The following is a 24,000-nucleotide window of genomic DNA, read 5'->3' on the forward strand; positions in this document are numbered from 1 at the left end:
AGAGGAGAAGAAGAAGAAGAAGAAGAAGAAGAAGAAAAGAAAGAGGAGGATGAGGAGGAGGAGAATAAGCAGAAGAAGAAAAAGAAAGAGGATGAGGAGGAGGAGAATAAGCAGAAGAAGAAAAAGAAAGAGGAGAAGAAGAAGAAAAAGAAGAATAAGAAGAAGAAAAAGAAGAAGAAGAAGAAGAAAAAAAAAGAAAGAAAAGGAGGAGGAGAAGAAGAAGAAGAAGAAGAAGAAGAAAGAGAAGGAGAAGAAGAAGAAAAAGAGGAGGAAGAGGAGGAGAAGAAGAAGAAAGAGAAGGAGAAGAAGAAAAAGAGGAGGAAGAGGAGAAGAAGAAGAAGAATAAAGAGGAGGAGGAAGAGGAGAAGAAGAAAAAGAAAAAGAGGAGGAGAAGAAGAAGAAGAAGAAGAAGAAGAAAGAGGAGAAGAAGAAGAAGAAGACGAAGAGGAGGAGGAAGAAGAAGAGTAGGAGAAGAAGAAGAAGAAGAGGAAGAAGACGAGGAAGAAGAAGAAAGAGAAGGAGGAGAAGAAGAAGAGGAAGAAGAAGGAGAAGAAGAAGAAGAAGCGTAAAACAAAGAAAAATTTTGTTTTACCTTTACTGATGAGAAGCTGTGCAACGTTTTTGTTGGTAATTATTGGCAGTGTTGAGTCGTTGTCTGCACATATATCAAAAGCCTTACTCCATGTCATTCTCTTAGCATGAAAAGTGAATAAATGGTCATCGAATACCAAAGTTTCAATAGTATTCTCGCCTCCATCAATATTATCAGCTGGAAAGAGGATCAATAATAAATAAATTCCTAAATAAAATAGAAATGGCATGACATGTTACAATGCGATATGATACATTACACCTCATGGGGGATAAAGTTACTCGCATCCATGACATTCTTTAAGTCATACGTGTCCCCTGTGTAGTGCAAAATGAGTAACATAAATGGCCATGCACTGAACAAGGAAGCACAACAAAATAAAAACTTTTCCCAACTTTATCGGGAAGCAAGAAGCAAAATGAATGATTCCAAATTGCGGCCATTAGAGAACAAGAACAAGAACAAGACAACAACAACAACAACATTACACATCATATTATACTGTAACATAATAATCATTGTGATAAAGATGATACCAGTATGTATACCTATTTATTATCAGTTTTTCATTTTTTGTAATAATTCAGTTTTTTATTAATGATACTCCTATTTGTAGCTTAATTTATTAAACAATAATTTACAAGGCACACATTAATGAAATAATTTATTGTGCACTCAAATAATAATAATATATAATTTGGATTTTCTGTACTGCACACAAAATGCATTTTTTTGTAATCTGAAAAATTAATATATCAGATTTAATGTATAAATAGTACAATTTAAGTACTCATAGTATTAACATTACACAAAATCCCATGATGTGGCTTATCATATAATGTACCTGTCATTGCCTGTACTACTGGGTGTTCAGTTCAAAATGTGTCTTGGCTCGCTGCATGCCGTCATGTGGCTAGCTGATGAGCCTAGAGAATTCAATCTTCCTACACTTCCGCAGCTCAGGTGTATAATCTAAGAGGCAGAGAAGTTGGCTAGCAAGTACGGCGTTCATTCTGAAGAGTACGTGCCGATATGTATGGTAACGCCGGTAGTGGCAGGAATGTGAACTGTTTGGAAATACGTACTGTCGAAATATGGGGAGAGGGTTAAGACGATTACTTACGTATTTGTTGACATTAACTTCGACGGTCAACATGGCCACGGAGCATTTGATTTGTGTTGTGGAATGTTACCATACGCAACCGATGATAACAAATACCCTGCGTACGACTTGCCGGCGCAAAACACAGTTCGAAAGAGGTTATGGTAGCACACAGACCGTACAGACCGCCATCTGTTGCTACGACGTTCAAGTTATACCGTACACATTCTCAAGTTCAGATTGAAGAACGCCTTAAATAATAGGCAACTTCTCTAACATATAAACTGAAACTCGCTTCAAATCGGTGACCCAACAACAGTGACGTCATGACACACTTTGAAATGAACACCCAGTATAATTTTGCTATTTATGAAAATCGGTATTAAAAATTGAAAGGGATATTCAAAGGTATTACCGGTTGACATTTGAAACAAGATCGTAACAGTTACTTGTGAACAGTGCTATGAAATGAAACTCCCAATAAATAGTAATTTACGTAACTGATGTACAATCTTGGTAATTATGACATGAGTGAATGTTTAGCACATAAGCATGTTACATACAATGTTTTATGCTATTCTAGCATTAAAATACGTAAAAAACCCCTATTATAAATTTACAAAATGTAATGTTATGACGTAGTAGAGACATGAGTACTGGATATGACGTAACATATTGCATGGTTGCTAAGTAACCGTTTCTAAGACAATGTTATTTTGTTGTTGTTTTGAAGCTTTTCCTTACAGGTATGTTGTATAAAATTCTGTTGTGAAGGTGGTGATGACGTCATGGAATACTAGTTGCTAGGTAACCTTTTTTGGCACCAGTGTGAAGAGAAACAGATTTTCTTACTAGTGATATCAGCATACTCTACTCAGAATCTTTATTACTTCAAATACTTTGAAACCCGTGGAAGATGACATATGAATTTCTCAGAATCTGTAGCTGACAGATATGAAGAGACTCTCTTTGCGGAATTTCCTCATTTTTTCAAGTGTTCACAGATAAATGGGTCCAATTGACTGAATCATTCCATAATGCCTAAGTAAACTGTTATTCTTCACTGATCCCATGGTCTGATTTTATCCTCTCTTAAAGAAAGACCTTTAGATTCACGAAATTTAATAATAGCTCTATTCTTTTTAAAATTTCATTCATTCATTTACGTCATTTATTCATTTTCTTACAGGTATTCATTTATTTATCCATCAATCAATTCATTCATACATGCATTCAACCTTCCATTCATTCATCCATTAATTAATTAATTAACGTTATTTTACTTACCCTCTTCGCAAACATATCCGTGAGTTTCATTACATTTTCGGTCAATGAAAAGTGGCTCTAAGTTACTGCTTCTGAAGATGTTGAGACAGTCGTGCTCAAGACGAGAATTCACCCGCACCCACTGAGGGAAGGAGCCTGGGCCTGAATCTTTTGGTATATCTTGGCCTGTGTGATCCCATTCCCAATTTTCATGGCTCAAACGGCCTCCTATCCACAAATCATGGAAATCTGCACACAAGAATTACAAATGTAATAAATCAGAAACCATAATTAAGATAGTAAAAGACAATACAAATTATTTATTTTGTTAACTTAAGTGAAGAAAAAGTAAGAAGGGAAAAGGAAAAAAAAATAAAAGAATAGAAGAGAAATGGAGAAAAAAGGGAAGAAGGAGAAAGACAAAACAAATTGTAGGAAATTTGATGAACATGATGTGTGGGTCTGATAAGCTCTTTTGCAATGATTGAATAGGTATGTCCATCACATTGCTTTTTAACATATTTCAAATTCAAAATTCAAATTTATTTACAATTTACATTTGAAATGAATACATATGTATGGATACCCAAAATGAGCATATGCTCGTGCTCGGGTACAGTCCAGTAGTCTACATAAATTTTACAGGGATCAAATAATAATGCTGATGATAGAAATAATAGTAACAATAATAATAATAATAATAATAATAATAATAATAATAATAATAATAATAATAATAATAGCATAATCGTGACAGAAATGATACAAAGATTGTAATACAAAATAATTCATTAATAATAATAATAATAATAATAATAATAATAATAATAATAATAGTGATAAAACAAAAATATTTACAATAATAAAATAAATACTAAGACGGATATTTGGTGTTCATAATCTTATTAATTCTGTTATTACAATTACTGTTGACTATACTCGTATGCCACATTATTCCTATTTCTTTTGTAGCTTGAAGGTGTCAGTATCGTCATAGCGCACAATCAGCACATCCAATATAACTTTTAATGACCTGACTGACAATCGCACCGTGTGCTAACTTCTGCAGGAAGATAATATACATATATCTGAATCATGTAATTTTATTTTATCATTCAGCAACATTCATTTTATGTGTCCGTGTTCATATATAATCTGGTTTTAAATATTTTAATATGTAATCAACATGTATCTTAGCCATAATGTTTCTACACAAAGTATTCATATTCTTGTATTGTTACGTGTTCTGAAGATGGCATTTTATGTAAATGTAATAATATTTTGCTAATTATAGATTGTGATTTTGATAAGCAATTTGACGGACATACCTATTCAATTACTGTAAATTCTAGGAGGTATAACTTAACTGATTTCAACAAAAATAGTGTTCCAATCTGGAATTCCAGAGGAAGTTCGAATACATTTCATGGTAACGTCGATTATTAATGATTACAAGAGTTAAAACTCTATTCTTAAACTTCTAGTGGTTGACAGGTAGTGGCTCAGAAAAAGGTCGTGTTTACTGTTAAAAAATTCCATACCTCTAGCCAGTGCTGTAACTATGGCTCATTGCCAGCGTATTGATCTTCTATTCAGGTAGCCTGAATTCTATCCCTAGCCAGGTCGTGTTGAATTTTGTGGAGAACAAAACAGACATCGCAGAGGGCTGTTTTCGGGGTACTTCCGTTTTCCTCTATCATTTCACCAACAATCTTCACCTCCCCTCATTACATCATCTATCATGTGCAATAATAAAATTAGGCTAGGGTGAACGGTGGTCTTGGGAGTAGCACAGGTTTCCGATGCTGATATAGAAAAGGCTTGAGACTTTGGGCCCCTAGTGCCTATCATAATACTCGTCTGCTGATGGGACCTGATTTTATCAAAGGCTGAGGCAGGATGGTCCACCTGTCAGCGTCGGATTCACGAATACCATCCACGCTACCCATCGGACTTGGACAATTAATACATATGTAGAATGCACAAAGGGTCCACAAGGCATGTCTAAGTGTAAGAACGTGTCATGGATCCAGTCTTCGAAAAGTCAACTCAACCATGATCCAGTGACTGACTGCAAATAAAAGCAAGGGACAGGATGTCCAACGCTACTGTTTACAAGTGTATGTATTCCTCTTCCCCTTACCCACCCATCAGTAACTAGAAAAATTTGTGAAAATCTTCATTGTTATATGTACAGAAGCTAGTGTGTTAATGGCTGTTCTGTATTCACAACATGTCAGAAGCGTGAAGCATACACAATTTTAACGTTATCAAAGAAAAGAAAATTTAAGTGTTTTCTTCTACTGGTAGCGTAATTTTTGTGCCATATGGATGAAACATTGCAGCAGTTAAGGTAAAATACACTGCATATTCATTACTCATTAGTCATTCCTATAAACGAGTGTACAATCTTTATTGGTGTTGGTGTTGGTGGTAATGGTAATGATAATAATAATAATAATAATAATAATAATAATAATAATAATAATAATAATAATAACAACAACAACAACAATTTGCTGGTTAATTCGAAGTTTGGATATTTTGAACTTTTTTTCAGTTTTTCAAATTCCTCTTACAGTTCGAGTTAAAGAGAGTTTACTGTACTGAAAAAAATACGATTCTGATCAGATAATGTACGGCGTCCTCTGTATCTGGATTAATCTTGCTCAGGATAGGGACTGATGGCAGGCTTATGTAAGGGTGACAATGAACCTCCGGGTTCCTTAAAAGAAGTAAGTAAGTAAGTAAGTAGGTAGGTAGATAAGTAAGTAAGTAGATAGGTTAGGAAGACTTTGCTACTGGAATTTTAGTTGCAATCACATACTTTATTATACTTATAAATAAATCCATAAAGTCTCATTCCACCCCTGACATATCTTTTCAGAAATAAGAAGCTATGATCATGCTTCATGCAATTAATGAAACATAGGTCCATACAAACAGGTAAAAATAACGTTGGACAAAGTGAATAATTGACGAATTTGCCAACACTACCTTTTTCAGCTACCTATAGGAGCCTACATAAGAATATTAAATTTATGCTGTCCCACCCAATAACTAATAACGCCAGTGTACATGATCAGATTCGATTAGGAGGCAAAACATATTCATGTTCTTAAGTTGAGAACATTTCCTGTACGAACCTCTGCCAGCTTTGATAATGAAGAGGGCTTCCTCGCTGCTCTCAACTTGAGCCAGATAACTTCCTTCACGTTCACAAATTTCTGAAGCTTTATTCCAAGTAACTTTCTCAGTAGAAAACAAATAAGTACGTCCATTATATTGGAACTTCTCTTGATGATGTTTAGATGAGCCATCCACTGAGAATAAGAGAAATAATACATTAGATGAAAAGTGGAGACAATTCATTACTATTATATGTCCGTAAAATTTTCAAATGGAAATTTTTTCTTTGAGGGAGACAAGATATTCATCGACATTGATCAGATAAATACTTAGCAGTCTATTTAAAATTTAGCATAATTTTCAGCAGAGGTATATTAGAAGGTGAATATGAAGTTCCCAATATTACAGTAATATAATTTAAAATGTATGTTAATGTTATTTTGCATTAAACTTTTATTATGGTACAATAAATTACCGGTACTGGTACCAAGCTTTTTAACGACAGATTATAGTAATGTCGAGGATCCATAAAATAGGATACTGTACTGTACCAGATTAAAAACAAAACACGATTTTTGATTAGTTTCTAAACATTAATAGGCTATAGGTATGTAATATGAGCACCAAACCTAACCCCATCGAAATCATTATAAGAACACACTGGTTGGGTTGTTACAGGGATGCCACTTTCAAATGAAGAAATAAAGAGCAATTTCATTCTCAAGATCATTGAAGGACAAAACAAGCTTCCCTTTCCACAATTCGTATTCTTTCAACTTCGAACCAAAAAGCAGTGTTGGCTCAAGTCTTATAACTTTCAATCACATTTCGTACAGTTTACAAAGGATGAAAGGCAAGGCCAAAATCTCTTGTATCTGGTAACTTACACAGCTTTGATCTACGTCCAAATGTGCTTCTCTCAATCCTTCATTTGTAACGTTTCTTCAAATGGATTGGGTAAAATGGAAGAGACAGCCCATTGTAACTTTTACAAAAGATGCTCAACAAACTCATTGCCAGGTGAAATCCTGAGTGATAACTTATTGAAAATGTTGAGTTTAATGCGTGGTTATCTGTAGTGGTGTAATGAATAATATGAAGACATAATGAAGTATACCAATATATTGCTTTAGTTCGTCGAACCGTACGGCAATAAACAAGGCATAATGTCTTACGGTACTAAACTAAATTGTAAGAACTGATTTGGGGCTGCTTTGAAAGTTTCATCACTGAAAAGAGTTTGCTCCTGGAAAAAAGGTCTGCATTCTTTGATGTCGAAAATATCAAAATTATATTATCTTCATATAATCCAATCATAAATAAGAATTTTTCTCACCCTGAAGTTTTAATGTACTCGTAATTATCGTAATCTGTGATTACTGCACCTAAACTTGCTAGCATTAGAAGACGAACCTGATTTTTGGTAACATATCACGAGAGTAATTGCATTTCTTTATAGTGATTCCAAAATCTCTTTGTTATTTACTTGTACTAAGTACTAATTCGTTTCTTGCGACAACAGTAGTGGCTCTGTTATTTGCTTTAGCATGTCTTATTTTGTTTAAGAATTTTCGGACATGTACTATACTTACACGATGTTGGGTCCATCTTTGGTTGTGCATATATAATTTAAATACACGTTCATTGCACACATCACATTACAGAACAGTGCATTCTGCAGACGTGTTAACTGTAGTGATACAAATTACCTATGTATAAAAGCACTCACTTATTTTTTATGTTAAAATTATTGAGCAATAGGTTCTTTTAAAATGTCCACAGATATCAAGCAATTCTGAAAGTGATTTACATTACCATGACAACTTAAATAATTCACTATTATTAGTAGGAAACATCATTATTAACATTTTTGTAAATAAAATTAAAATCATTACCTTGGAAACTTAATTTATTACTAAAGAACCTTTCGTTACTCTCAACGACTGGACTTTTTTGTTTTGAATATTCCTACATTTTGGACTATTTATTTCCGGATCAATACACGGACTTTTTGTACTCGGATCTCTTTAATGGGACCAAGATTTTGCAGGACAAAGAAAAAAGCATTGCCACTTTTAATTTCCTTAATTTTCAAAGCTATTTTCGGTATAATTTCAATCATTACAAGTAAAATGATGAAATTATACCGAAAGTAGCTTTGAAAATGAAAGGAATTAAGTGACAATGCTTCTTTCTTCGTCCTGCAAAATCTTTTTAAAAACACATAGTGGCCTTTGGAGGTGTAGCGACAATATATTTATAGGTGTAGGCAATGATGTCACGTAAGTTATGATAAGCCTAAAGTTGATATGGGATGGAGATATTTAAAATAATTATAAAATTTACAAATTGAGAATTCTGACATATAATTACACTAGAAAATAAATACCAGATTTATAAATGAATTGATTAAAAAATGCTTTTGCATAAAAAAGGAACTTATTCACATAGTACAGTTAATCCTATAAAAAGATATTACGTCATAATTTAAAAGAAGAGAAAATCAAATAAGGTTTTATAAGATTGATGGGTACCTTACTGATATAAAGAAAACTGAGTGAAATATATATTAGTATCTGCTTTTCTGATAGGTACCAGTATGTTTTAAAATTAAATAGTGCCACTTGTACTTTATATGAACAGTAAAATGCAATGATTCTTTCACATACCTTCCTCACAGATGAAGACATGTTTTTCTGAACACTTTCGATCCACAAAATGAGGAGCACTGTTAGAGTCTCTGAAGATGTTGAGGCAGTTATGATCAGGTCTCGTTGGGTAGTGAATCCAAGGTGGGAAAACTCTTTCTGCTTTGGATGCAATATGCTGTCCTGTGTGTCTCCATTCCCACATATTCTTATTACACCATCCGTCAACCCAAACATCATGGATATCTAGAAAAAAATATAAATATCTTATAAAAAAATAAGTGGAATGACATGGTAGACCTTGGCTATCTTTGCAGATTGTTTTGTCTCCTCTTTGGGGAGGCACCCCTTTAAATTAATGATAAATGAATCAAGTACTTACTTTTACTGACACTGACAATAAACTGGGCTTCTTCAAGGCTTTCAATGATCGTCAAGTAACTACCATTCTTGTTGCAGATTCTTGACGCTTCTTCCCAAGTTACCATCTTGCTGTTGAAGACATAGTAGTGACCTCGATATTCGAACACTTCAACTGCACTTTCTGGTTCATTTGCTGAATGGAAACATAATCAACAAATTTATGTTGAATACATTTAAAAAGATATCCATTCATAGTGACATAATGAGTCTTCAATGTAAAACTCATACGAAAATAAATATGGATAAAATAATTCATGAAACAGAAATTGCTCCACAAGTAACTTAACACATGACAATATACTTTACGATGTTCAGTAAAATGACTATAACCAATTAAGACTTTTAATATATAACATAATCTATCATAATATGAATTGCAAATTCTAATTGAGGTGTTCATCTAAACACCTCGGAGACACACAAGAAGTAGGGAAGCACAGGTGCCTTGCTTGCTTGATCTCGACATTAAAACGGGTTTGGGATGGTAAGCATTGCATTCGGCTTGTATTTTACGTGATATAAATTTTAGAGGAGGTTGGGTGGACCTCAGAGTCTGTCTGGAAATAATAATAATAATAATAATAATAATAATAATAATAATAATAATAATAATAATAATAATAATAATAATAACAACAACAACAACAATAATAATAATAACAATAACAAACACCTGCATAGAACTGGAATATATCAGTCCCCTAACTGCCCATTGTGCAACTCAAACCAAGAAATGGATTCGGAACACCTCAAAATCTGTGCTTCAGTGGCTGGTCATGATAATATCTTTGAAAAATATTGGAGTGCAAGAGGTCAAATGACTTTATTGTCAAACGCCTGGCATTAAAAAACAACAACATAATAATAATAATAATAATAATAATAATAATAATAATAATAGTAATAATAACAGTAATAGTAGTAGTAGTAGTAATAATAATAGTAGTAGTAGTAGTAGTAGTAGTAGTAATAATAATAATAATAATAATAATAATAATAATAATAATTTATTATTTATTTATTAAAAATATTAACGTGCAAAACAATAGCGCAAGGCCAATTACAGTTTAGCACAAGATACAAAACAAAACAAAACAGAAGAAATGATGATGAGAATGAATGATAGAAATGGCAGTGAGATGGAATACAAACAATATAATAGTCATCAATAATATATTAATAATAATAACAATAATAATAATAATAATAATAATAATAATAATAATAATAATAATAATAATAATAATAGTATTTATTTGTCAGAAACCAGTGTACAAGGCCTGGATATGACATAGTCAGGTTCGATAATATACACACGCACACATACTCTCACACATGCACAAACAAACTTAGCACAAATAAATATAGACAAGTAAACAAATAATTATTAGCAAATTATGACGAGAGGAAAATATTTGCTATCATCTGGGCTTAAATGTGAGTTCTTCTTTTCCATGCCCTGTTGCTTCACTGACTGAGACAACAGTGCTTCAAATGCTATTTTTCTTGGTTCAATATTTTAGTAAAAAGTATATATTATTATGATAATTGAGAAAGAGAGAAAGAGGGAGAAAGGGGAAACGGAGAGAGAAGAGAGCGTGAGGAAATATGAGGGAGTGGGGAGAAAGGGGAAAGGGCAGAGAAAGAGAGACGTAGGAAAAAGAGGAGGAAAGAAAGGGAGAAATGAGAAGAGGAGAAAAGAGCAGAAGAGAGATATAGCTAGTCTATTTAGGGAAAGGGATGGAGAAGAAAAGGGAGGATGAGGAAGAGTAAAACTAGATTGAATATCATTTGTAACTTCATAATTTTCAGTTTTACCATTAAATACTATATACAAAAGTAGTAGGAGATAAATCAAGTAATATTATGGACCTTTTCAGAGAAAAAATATTCAGATATATAGAGTGTGAAAATTTTTTTCAGTGACACCTATATTAATTTTCATACGTTTGCAATCTACATCAAACTGAAGTATGAAAACAAACATTTTATTCTGGTATCACTGAATATTCTTTTAAATATTAATTAAATTTCTTTCAACAGTCCTAAAATCGTATACAAAATACGTAGGTTATTCATATAGAGTTGGCCATGAAACTAAACAAAACATTAATAAATAATATGAATAGAAAAATCACAACGAAAACGTTGCCAGATGCAGCTCTAAAATATGGAGAGGGAATGGATTGAAGGGTCCAATCTATTGTGCCTATGATGATGAGAAATCACTAAAACAAATCAACAATGAAGTTGGAGAGGTGTGCCATCATGTAAAAGCCACTTAACCCTCCTGATAACCAGGTTTACAACTTCAAGAAGAACTGGAAGGCCTTTTGAAGGAACTAGAGATAAACTGCTCCTGCCACTTGCTGAGGAATAATTCATGGACCAAGCAGGAATCACTTATGATGCATTGCCCATATATTAACAGAAAATATACGTCTAAGTCAAAAGGGTCGCGTGACAGTTAATGTGTTCCAAACCTTCCTTCATTAAAGTATGTAACTCATCATATTTCGTCCATATAACTTACTTTAAATACTGTATAACGATAAATATTGCTTGAGAAAAAGTTTCTTTTATTCAAGACGTTTACTGTCAACAGAACTTCAAAATTAACGGACCAATAAGTTCATTTAAATACGATTAACATGACGCAGCTCACAGAAGGCTGAACAAAAACTTGCGAAATTGTGTCTATACTAGCTCCATGAAAGAAAGAACGTGACATGAATGCACAACTCAAATATCACTGCATGAGCTATCACCACGTGAGCAGTAGGTATTCGTAAATGGTTTTCAATGATCTTGTTCACACAAATAATTAACAGTGAGGGTGAGACACTGCAGACTTTCTTAATGTTAACAAGAAAAGCGAGGATATTAATCTAGTTAAGAATTATTATATATAAGCTTGTGATTACAATTATCACTCACTATCCTCGCAGATAAAGCCGAATCTATGACCGCACCGTCTGTCAACCAGCATGGGCTTGTTGAAGCTGTCTCGATATAAACTGGCACACTCGTGAAGAGGACGAGATTCAGCATTCACAAAAGGTGGCACAGCACTCGAATTGGGGGGCAGCCCTTGCTCTGTGTGCGACCACATCCACGATCCATCATATCTGCGTACTGCTCCAATCCATGGTTCAGAAAGATCTACAGAAAAAACACCACAATTGCAATAATTATTTATTTAATGTACTTCGGAACTATTATTTTATTTATTCAGTCTGGCCCAAGTCAGGCTTGCCATTTGGCACAGAATAATTCACAAATTTTGAATTCATATAAAAGTATGAGACAGAATAATTTACTATTCAGAAACGGTGAGATGATGACATGAGGATAATGGATAAATGGTGAAACGTGAATGACAGAGGAAACTTAAAAACATGGAGACAACCTTGTTCATAGTTTTTTTTTTAAATTGCAATGACATACTTGTAATACTTTGACGTTCATTCTTTTCACATTACCACATAATTGCAACATTAACCCATTATAATAGTATTGGACAATTTTTAACCACTATTCTATTTTTACAACATAATTGTTAACAGGTGATCATAGTGTTCTTCACTTATATTTGTGTAAATTACACTTACCATTTCCCTTGTTCTTCCTTGTTTTTCCTTGTTATTCCACAAAGCATTTTTCTACTCACGTTCATATACCAATCCACAATTATAATATTTATCTCTGACCCCATACACACATTGATTTTTTGCAAACTTTTCCTGTATACTCTGTGCAAATATGCATATTTAATTGTGCTTCCCATTTCCAAACAAATATCTACTTACGAGTTTTTACACATCCATCACTGCAACAATATAGTTTTACGACTCCATATAATAATAGCCTGCTCGTAAATCTATTATCTGTCATGGACAATTACAGTATGCTATTAAATATGCATATTTCTTATAAAATGTAATTTTGTTATTTAATCATGTTCTTACCTTAGTTAGATTCTTTAGGTTTTAAAATTTTTTTTTAAAGTTTGTATAATTGGTTGCATTTCCGTATTATGTAATATTGATTTTTGTACACTATGCACAGATATCTACACAAATATCTGAAGATGCCCACACAGGGCGAAAACGTTCACAATATAATTGAAATGTGTTAACAAAAAATAATTTTTGGTTGACATTACACTAAATAAGTCAGAGACGGAAATATTGAAACCATATTGTTCTTTCATTATTTTTTTATCATAAATATTGCAAGATTTGCTCATGATTGAATCCCTGTCCCTTTCACAAGAAGCTTTCAGCTAACCCACTGAAATACAGCTGGACTTAACTTAAAACTAAAGAGTGATCAGATGAGGTGTGGACAGGTATGACGAGGTTTTCACTGTGTTCTGCTGACACACTCGTGGCAGGGAATGATGAGCTGGCAGAGATGATGATGCAAGCATGGACGTGTTCGTCCTGGCTTGTGTCAAGGTTAGTGAATAAGTCTCTAAATGGCGTGTGATATGGTATAATAATAAATCAGATGTTTCCTACTGAACAACGTGTATGTATTTATGATTCTTATGTGTTAAGCCAGTTTGGTAGCCGAGTACAAAGGTGGTTTGAAACACGATTCCCGGGCGTAAAAATTCCGTCACGTACAACAATTCATAATCTTTATACAGTAATAAATTTCAGGCAATGGAAAGTGTTCAGCCTAAGAAACAAAACAGACAGCTAGGGTTCACACAGAAGAAACATTAGATGACACTGATGATCGATTAGATTGCGATTTTTTTCTCTGGGGTACCTTAAAAATGCTATATACAAGACAAACCCACATAACCTGGAAGAACTGAAACGTAATATCCATCACGAAATTAACAGCATTAATCGACCAGAACTACAGCACGTTACAGAACTTTCATAATGAGGTGCCAAAATTGTGTGAACAATTGAGAAGGCCAGTTTCAGCATCTCCATCAATAAAGTTGGTAAGTAAGACACTTTTTCAAATAGTTACGGAAAATTGTATGGTTGTATCACTGCGACTCTATATTGTCTGTTCTTCGCCACAGGTGCGTCAGAAGCACACAGTGAAAACCCCATCGCTCCTGTCCACACCTCATCTGATCTCTCTGTATATGGCAGCTTATGAAAACAATGCAAAACAAGTGCTACTGGAGGAGGATTTAGAAACATATCTATGTACATACACCCATATGAACATACATTGTAATACAAACATGTATCTATTATGCAATTTCAGTACTATGTATAGTGTCTTGATTTCTTCTTCTTCTTCTTTTTTTTTTTTACTTTTTGTATAAATAAAATACACAACAAAGAAGGTGATATTTTCCCCCCAGTGCCCCTCTCACCCTTGCTGGCACTTGCCAGGAACGATGCTTCTTCGACACTGTCAATGATGGCAATATATCCACCCAGGAGACTGCAAAGACTGCTTGCTTCAGGCCAACTGACTCGATCTTGGAATAGTTCGTAGCGACGGTTTTGGAAATATTTCACCTGACGTGAAGATAAAATTGTTTCTGGAACTGCAATTAAAAAAATTATTGATATCCACACTATTATTGCAGGCATTCGTGGTGATATGCAAATGACTAGACAGTATCAGTGCAAACGTGGACAAACTACTAAATAAAAAAGTAAGACGTAACAAATAAAACGTAACTACTTAATACATACAAATTAATTTGAAGCATTTTCTTCATCGTGTTTTATGACTATAGATACAGGACTGGGAGAAACTACTTGAAAAAAGACTTCGTAATGAAGGAGCACATATGAAGGTTTCATAAAAAAATCATGATCACTGTATAAGGAAGACAGTTCAATATGAGCTCATAAAACTTCTCGAAAACTAAGTACCTACGAAATGGAATTATCAGCAAAACAAGAAAGCTAAGTACTTTTAAGTGACATTAGATAGTACGCCTGATATAAATTATCAAGAACAACTGTTCATTTACAGCATGGTTCATTGACTGTAATGCTAAAATATTCGACATTTTCCTGTTTTTCGCCCTTAAAAAGCTCGGGGCAGAAGAAGATATCAGATTATAGACAACATTAAGATATAGAGAGCATATGAGGAGACTACGAGGAAGGTAGAAAATAGGAAAGATTGGAGAATGTTGGGTTTGCAGTGAAATACCTCCCTTGGGCAGAAAACTTTGAATGAATGAATGAATGAATGAATGAATGAATGAATGAATGAATGAATTTAATTCTACAGAAGAAGGCCTAGCTAATTCTCTTTACAAAAGACTGAAAATTTCGGACTCATGTGAAAAACTGCAAAGGAGACTGACAGGAAAGAACACAGACGCTCAATCCAGAATTATAGGGCATTTTCTAGAGTACCGGTATTCTTCAATTCTTATGGGTGCCATTCACTTAATTTAAATTAGTATCATAACGGATATTTGTTCCCTTTTTTCAACAGAATTGTGAAAAATCCTTAAGGGAAGTGAACTTCACGTAACAGTGAAAGCAGTTTCTGAAACAAGATAATGATGTAGGATGGACAGTTTGCAGAAATATGTGTTGCACGTTGGACATGTAATTTTAGATACAATTTTATTTGTCGATGATCAGGTAATTTCAGCAACAACGGAAAAAGAAGTGCAAATAGCAGCAAATGAATTACATAAAATCATGAAGAATTATAATTTGGAAATTTAAACTGAAAAAAGAAGGTCAATGACATTTAAAGGCAAACATCATGTGAGGACGAAGATTGTTATTACAGTAGAACCTCGATTATCCGTCACCCTATTAACCGATTGGTGGATTATCCGACTGTCTCTCTCGCTATTTTTTTTTTGCTGCAGAAAAATACTGAGTACTGTACAATATGTTAACACGCATTTTTTCTAAGGGAGGTTATTACCATTCTTTACCGTTACACAGTATGTAGTAGGAATGCTACCGTTACCGGGAGTAGAAACACTTTTGGGAGGAGGTTTTTTCACAACTTGTAAAATAGTCACTATCAGCTTCGAAAGAAATGACCCCAAGAACCTTCACACAACTGCAAACCTATGCATCATTTAGTCATTCTATGCAAAATGTCCAAAGAAAACGTGTTGAGCTGTTTGGGAAAGGAAAAACTGTGGCTCATAGTGGATCAGAATACAAGATTGGCATTAGAAATATGCGCAATTTAATAGAATAAAACAAAGTAGTACGTATTATTGTATTTCACTGTTTTCATTATTTATAACCAGCATAACATTGTATAATGTGTAGTAAGAAGACACCAATAGTTGCAATATGGTAGAAATTTCAAATTATGAAACCAAGTATTATATGCTTAATTTATGAAAATATTTTATAGTACGGATTACCCGATTTTTTCGATTAACCGTTCAGTCCACCCCTTCATTACCACGGATAATTGAGGTTCTACTGTAATAACAGTATCACAGAACAAGTGAAAAATGTCTATTATCTAAGTTGCAATATTTCATACCACTCTGAAGATGATATAAATGAAAATTTGAATAGATTCCAGATGATGCATGCAACGATAAGTAGAAACTTAAAGTATAAAACTCAAAGAGAGACTGAAATTAAGTTTTATAAGTTCATGGTTGAGGAGGAAAGGAACTAGACACACAACTCATTATCTCCTGGCTTAGTTGCCTCATGAGTAATGCCTTAATGAGTAATACGAACCTGTGTTCGTACAGTTGACTGGACAACAAGATCATAACAATTTCGAGCTTAACACATAGATGTGAAAAATGGGTGATGAATAGAACTGATAAAAAAAGGATTGATTCTAGAGATGAGATATCTGGCAGCCTATAGAAGAACAGATCAGATAAGAAACACACAAATAAAGAAAGAACTAAATATATTTAATTTAACAGAAAAAATAGAAAACCAAAAACGAGACTGGTTTGAACATATAAACAGAATGCATGACGACAGAATTCCAGAAGGCTATTGTATTTCAGACCTACTAGAACGAGAGATTAGAAGACTGGGAAGAAGATGGGAAGACGACTTTATAAATACATACATATATTATATCATCTAATGACAGAACAGTCAAGTGGACTATATCTTGTGGCTGATGATGATGATGACGACCACGACGACGACGACGACGATGACGACGACGACGACGACGATGATGATGACTAGTTTCAATTCAAGAAGAATTAAATGACCCGAAAGCCACTCTGAATCAAAATCTCTGAAAGAATATATTCACTTTCTTTAGATTTCAAAATTTCTTTGGTAATATAGTATGACACTGTTCGACACAAACTTTGCTAGTAAAAATATGCAAGGAATGAGCCTGCTATCACTTCTCTAACGAAGAAACATTAACTTTTCCTGAAAGATTACAGCCATTCTGATGACAGAGCTGCTGTTAACACAGCCACAGAAACAGCAGAAATGCATAGCATTGATTCTGAATTTTCGGGGGGGGGGGAAAGAGAGAGAGAGAGAGAGAGAGAGAGGAGGCTGATTCGCTATGAAGCCAAAGACGAAGTTCCTACTTAAGGTTGGTTCACAATAAACCGGGAACGGAAACGACAACGAGAACGAGAACGGAAATAATGTTAAAATAAATGTATTTAAATGTAAGCATTCACAATAGTTAATTGTGAATGTTCACATTTAAATACATTTATTTTAACAATATTTCCGTTCTCGTTGTCGTTTCTGTTCCCGATTTATTGTGAACCAGCCTTTACTCAACGTTATCTTATATTCAGCAGAGATTCTCGAAAATTGATATTCACAGTGATGATAGAGGATTTCTCTATGACATGTAGAAATTACTAGATCTCCAAACTATAAAAATCGTTACAAAAAATGCCTTATCCTTAAACATTCTGGCTCTCACTGGGATGCAAACCATTCAGATATAAAACTGCAGTTCGTACGTGCCAATTAGTCTGCTCTCTCTCCGTCACCACAAAGCCAACAGAGTTCACGTCATTATGCAACTTCCAAGTAACCCACAGCCTGTTCACTTTCTGTTTAATAATTAAGGTCCGCTTTAAACTTAAATTTAAAGAATAGGCTATGCACATTATAAAAATGTATGACTTCTTACCATTTTCACATATGTAAGCATGAAGATCTGAACATTTCTTGTCCACGAGAAATGGTTTGTTCTTATTGTCTCTATACACATTCAGACATTCTTGTCCTGGGATCGTTGGGAACCTTAACCACGGTAGTATTTCTTTCTTGGTAACATTGCTATTACTACTGACTTCTATGGCTGGTGTCAATACTTGGGTACCAGTGTGCTCCCATTCCCACTTTCCTTTAACTAAATGGCCACCAACCCACAAGTCATGGAAATCTACAAAAAATGAACATCCAAATAAAAAACAATTAGAATTTAGTTTCAAATTTAAGCTTATTTGACGAAATACATTAATTAAATATAACTCGAATTCAATTTATTGTCATTTTATGATGATATGATGTCTGATATTTACTGTCTGAATTACATATAAATAAAGTAGTAGTAGTAGTAGTAGTAGTAGTATTTTTTATGGTAAATCAATGTGGAAACATCACATAAATTATATAATCAATAGAGAAGAAGAACGGCTGATTATCAGAGATAATGTCCATAATGGAAATGTTCGCTTTACAACAACGTCCAACAGTTGGTAACGTCATGCAGAAAATATGCAACATTCGTAAATGTCTGTAATGAAAATTGTCCATCTTTTAATATGTCCATATAAGTAAAATGTCCACTGTACTAAAACGCCATACGAGAAAAGCTCTCAGAAAGGGAAGAAACTAAAATGTCCATAAAGAAGGAAATCAGTATAGAACATTTTCTAATGTCAAACGAAAAAATAATCTTCTTGAATATATACACTCTTTTAACACTTATATAATCACTGATGAACTATTAAGTTATTTGAATTAAATAAATAACGACTTCACTGTGTTAACATTTTAAATTACGGTGTTACTCTACCTGACTGACTAGTTTCGATGTTATTTCCATCATCTTCTGAATCCTGACTAGGATTTTCAGGATTCAGAAGATGATGGAAATAACATTGAAACTAGCCAATCAGATACAAAAATATCACAATTTAAAATGTTAACACAGTGAAGTCGTTATTTATTTAATTTAAATAACTTAATAGTTCATCAGTGAAAAAATAATACATATGTTTCAATTGTAAAAGAAGTTAATTTATTGAAACTCAAATACAGGCCTCCTTTCTGAAACTTATAAAGTGTCTGTGCGACAAAGCTTTTCTCTAAGACTGTACATTTCGCTCCATTGAAAAAAATTAGAACTTGATATGTATCATTCAAACTTCACTCGTATATTAAAAAATGTCCTCCAGCCAGTGTTCTGTTGTAAGGTTCAACTGTAACAATGTCTGAAATAGAAGCAGGAACAGGAGGACGATTTTTGTTTTGTTGACAGAAACAGGAACTCGTTTCCTGATTGGACTTAGTAGTTTTCTTACCTGGACTTCCACAATGTTGGGTGGATGTATGTGAACACTGATACCATCTTTCCATCTTTCGTTAGACTTCTTACACTTCATCTGTGTTTTTCAAAACCGTTATTATATGAGAAGGAGTATGAAAGACAAGGATGGACGACTCTGTGCATGCATAGAACAGCATTCCTACAACTCTATCGCATTTTTAGAAACATCAGTTGTTAAAATTAAAAAAAAAAATACAAATTACAGAATTTTATATTATTTAAAATAAAATAAAAATAAAGCAAGAAACTCTAAGAATAATTTAAATAATTTATAAAGGCCACTTTCCTCTTATAAATACAGTTCATGTCCTCTTCTGAAACCGTTAAGTGTGCGCACTTGAACTGATATTTTTGTTGCGAGTTGTAGTGAAACATCCTCCCATCACTCTAATGCCTTTGGAGCGCACAAATAAAATGTCGTCAGAACTCTACTCGAATATTATCTAAGTCAGCAATTCTCATGCATCTTGAATTGCAATTTTTTCTGTCGAAATATCGCCAGTATTTCTTTTTTCCTGTATGGCTGTTAGAAAGAGAATGATACAGGTTTTCCCGGAACAAAAGCATTGGCTTCCCTTTATGAGTAAACAAAACCTTAACTATTTTCACGAATGATTTAATCTGACGGACGTTTTCATAGCAACGTTTTCATTTGTTGTACCATTCAATATTCGTTTTCATAGCAATGTTTTTATTTGTTGTCCCATGTACTGAATATTTTCGTATACAGAACTATTCAATATTCTGGACTTTTTTAATACTATATATACAGGACAATCTAGTTTTTGGTCCATTTCCTTTTTGTCGTAGGACAACATTTCAATGGGTTTTAAGAAGTAGGCGACTATTGAAGGGTTAAGACTAAAGTAACGACGTTTCAGTTAGAGTACTACTATACAATAATTATGCTACACTACACTGACTTGGTTACCTGTATCTGCAAATTAATTTTTCTTAAATATATTATGTTTAACATTTTCACTAGACTATGCCTACATTTATTTTTAAAATGACATCTTTTTTATTATTATATTTTACCGTTTGTAAGACTGATTACTAAACAAGTTTATAAACTGAAGGTTTTTTTTATTTCACTTACCCAAGAAGTATTTCCATTTCAATAACAAATAAAGTTCCCAGACATTATAAAAGAATTTCCTTAGCTTTTCTTAGTACTGTATTTAAATTATAGAATTTCAACATTCATTAAAATATTGGAGAGAGGGAAGGGCCCTGACAAAATAATGTTTGTGAGTGAGCCCACAATTCTTAAGGGCGACCCTGCTCAGTGAACAATAAGAAACTAAATATAAATGTTTAGACAGAATACACTAATCACATACCTCGTGAGCCATCAACAATAAACTTGAGTTCTTTGCTATCAGATATGATAGCAAGGTAACCTCTCATAGCTCTGCAGCTCTCCAGTGCCACATGCCACTTGACTCGCTTTGCTACAAAAACGTAGCGATGTCCACTGAATTTACTGACAACTTTCACGTCTTCTTTCAATCCCACTGCAAAACATCACATTTATATTAGAAGTTTGGTTTAGCCGTAATGAATACCCATACGTTTGTTACTGAAGGAACATGAGATACAGTATTGTTTACAAAACCATCCTATTTTGCTTAAAAGCCAGTCTGATTCACTTACAGCTCAGGTTCCTTTCCTATTAGTTTTATATATTCAGATATCGTGAAATATTTAACAATTCTAATTTGATACATATTTAATAATTATATGATTATAACTTTCAAACAGGATTCGAATTATTGATGGTGCTCAGTTGTGAAAATCTTCTGTATCTTTCTCAACGAAAGTTTTTAGCCTACAACCATATTATATCCTAATCAGCAAAAATAAATGTTCTTTCTTGTCATCTTGGTTAAAAAAACTGAAATTGCATAGCTTGGTATCAAGCAAATGTTGATATTTTACACAATTAAAATCTGAAACGTTACTAAGCTGTAATCCTTTTCAACAACATTAAAACCATGTATACAATCTACATAAATAAATAAAATCTTACTTCGATGACATTGCATAATATTTTTACTTTTGCTTTAACCTATTGAATCTCATCAATGCAACTAATGGAAAATATATCTTTCTAAACTGCTTTAAGTCAATTAATTATAAAATATATTATAGACATTAGTGATTATTGATGAATGAAGATAAAAGGAGCAGATTGTTTCCATTAAAAATAAAGTAGGAATTAATCTAACCTCAAAAAATAAATAAAAAGAAAACATTCTTAACCTACCAAAAGTGTGTTGTTTTTATTGATATATAAAATATTTCGTTTGGTGCTAGTCTTTTCTGAGCATGAAGGTATATTACTGCGTTGTGAATACTAATTTCTTTTTCAAATTATTCCTCTTGTCTTTCATACAGTTCGAAATATATTGCTGTCAAATTGGTTTCACATCTGCCCTGCTAATAGGAGAATAGTAGCTGCAGCAGTTCTTTGATGCAATGGTATTTTCACACTTTGAGAAGAACAACTGGACAGAGTTATACAATAATAGACCAACTGATAATTTGAAAAAAAAAAATTAGATATTTGCACAAATCTGTTGATTGCAGGCTAATCTAACTCGGAAAAAATCAAGAATGCGATATCTGAATTTTGCTGCTATTTATAAGCAAAAATTCGTTTATTGCATAAAATTTATTCATTTATTTTGTTTTGAAATATTAATTCAACTGCTGGTCTCTTACCAAAAATCAGTTAGCCTTTTTTGGTATTATTTGTGCTATTTTTGTAATAGTATGAATTTATTTATTTATTTAAATTTAAATATACAGAATAAAGAATATAATTACAAAACAAACAAGAGAAATAGAAATAAAATAATACAAGCAATATAAAAAGAAGATATAGTAGTATTAACAAAATTTGAGACCGAATGAGCAGCGCTCGTGCTCGGTTGCAGTTCAGACATAATATTAAAATAAAAAATAATAAGAATAATAATAAAAATAAATAAGTAAAATAAAATAGGAACTAAAATATAATTACAACGGCAATGGAATTATATAATATAATATTAACACTAGAGAAGAATAATATCGCACGTGAAAAGTAGGACTAATATATATTTCAAAATTATAGAATACAAATATAATATAGGTTGATTAATTCATACACATAGGCTATAAATTTATTTGTTGTAATACTTCTTGCATAAAATGTTTTATAAAAAAAAAAGATTTATTTCAATGGCTAATATCTCGAAACAGGTTTTTGGTGCTCGATCTCTTATTGCGTAACTCCATCCAACAATATTTGTGAAATTTTCACAAATATTTAAGAAAGCTTACTACGATATTTAAATTACTTCCAACTAACTTGCCACTTCTTTCTCTACTTCTTAAACAGCTAAGTCTAATCAACTGCCGTGAATAATTGAATGTAAGTATATATTCTGAAGCTCTAAAATATCTGTGTAAAAATATTTCTGTATGAGCTATTTTTTATTAGTGGCGGGTACACAACTCTTCGTCATTCAACCATATGACACCAATTATTGTATTTAATTTAACAGTGATTTTAACTGTAGTTTTTGTACAATATCAGTGATATGATTGAATAAGTTGAAAATGATCTATTTTGAAGCGTTATTTCAGTATTTGTCAGGAAGGACTACTACAGATCAGTTCGTAATTTTCGAATAAATTAACTTGAGATCTCTGAACACGTTACGAGATAAAAACAGATATCTAACCTTACAATTATTATTTTTTTTACCATTCTCTAGTTCTCTAGTTAATGCACTTTACCTTCCTCGCAGACAAAACCATGCATTTCATTGCATTTGCGATCCACAAATTTTGGTTCTGAATTAGTTGAATACAAATTCAAGCATTCATGTCCCGGCCTAGTTGAGCTATTGATCCATGGAGGATACGAAGTAATGTTGTCAACTGCTGGAGCAATGCGTTCTTCATTATTTTGCCAAGTCCAGTGATCCTCATAATGATGTCCACCAATCCACAGATCATGAAACTCTGCCAAAGAATGAAAATACACAATAAAAGTGAACTTAAAATATGTTCATACATTAAACATTAAATTTTTCTACTGTTCATACAGATTGAAATTACAAAATACACTCTTGCATTTCCTGTACTACAGAGGAAAATAGTTTCTTCTATTCACATGCGTGTTTTTGCGAAACTTAGGTGCACTACGGCGATTGTTGTTTGTTGTTTAGTCACCTGCCCGAAGACAGGTTTGGATTTCATAAGTGATACCTGGATTGGAAGAACCTAAGTTCAAGCCCAAACAGAGACGAGATTTTTCATTTGGTCCTAACTTTCAGAATGGCCCAAGG

The 24,000-nt window shown here is 33.1% G+C and overlaps 1 protein-coding gene across 1 annotated transcript in view; it reads right to left on the reverse strand.

Moving 5' to 3' along the window:
* The window catches only part of LOC138704229 (lymphocyte antigen 75-like), a 66,866-nt gene that overhangs the window by 30,826 nt on the left and 12,040 nt on the right, over window positions 1–24,000 (reverse strand). Inside the window, exons 8-17 of the mRNA XM_069832113.1 lie at window positions 23,447–23,674; window positions 21,001–21,174; window positions 18,233–18,487; window positions 14,511–14,687; window positions 12,098–12,322; window positions 9,120–9,293; window positions 8,759–8,983; window positions 6,107–6,283; window positions 2,982–3,209; window positions 593–769 (exon numbers count right to left, since the gene is read on the reverse strand). Coding sequence (XP_069688214.1) covers window positions 593–769; window positions 2,982–3,209; window positions 6,107–6,283; window positions 8,759–8,983; window positions 9,120–9,293; window positions 12,098–12,322; window positions 14,511–14,687; window positions 18,233–18,487; window positions 21,001–21,174; window positions 23,447–23,674 — 2,040 coding nt within the window. The remainder of the gene's footprint in view (window positions 1–592; window positions 770–2,981; window positions 3,210–6,106; window positions 6,284–8,758; window positions 8,984–9,119; window positions 9,294–12,097; window positions 12,323–14,510; window positions 14,688–18,232; window positions 18,488–21,000; window positions 21,175–23,446; window positions 23,675–24,000) is intronic.

This window comes from Periplaneta americana, chromosome 1 (genome assembly GCF_040183065.1).
Source record: "Periplaneta americana isolate PAMFEO1 chromosome 1, P.americana_PAMFEO1_priV1, whole genome shotgun sequence".
In the NCBI taxonomy this organism is placed as follows: Eukaryota; Metazoa; Arthropoda; class Insecta; order Blattodea; family Blattidae; genus Periplaneta; species Periplaneta americana.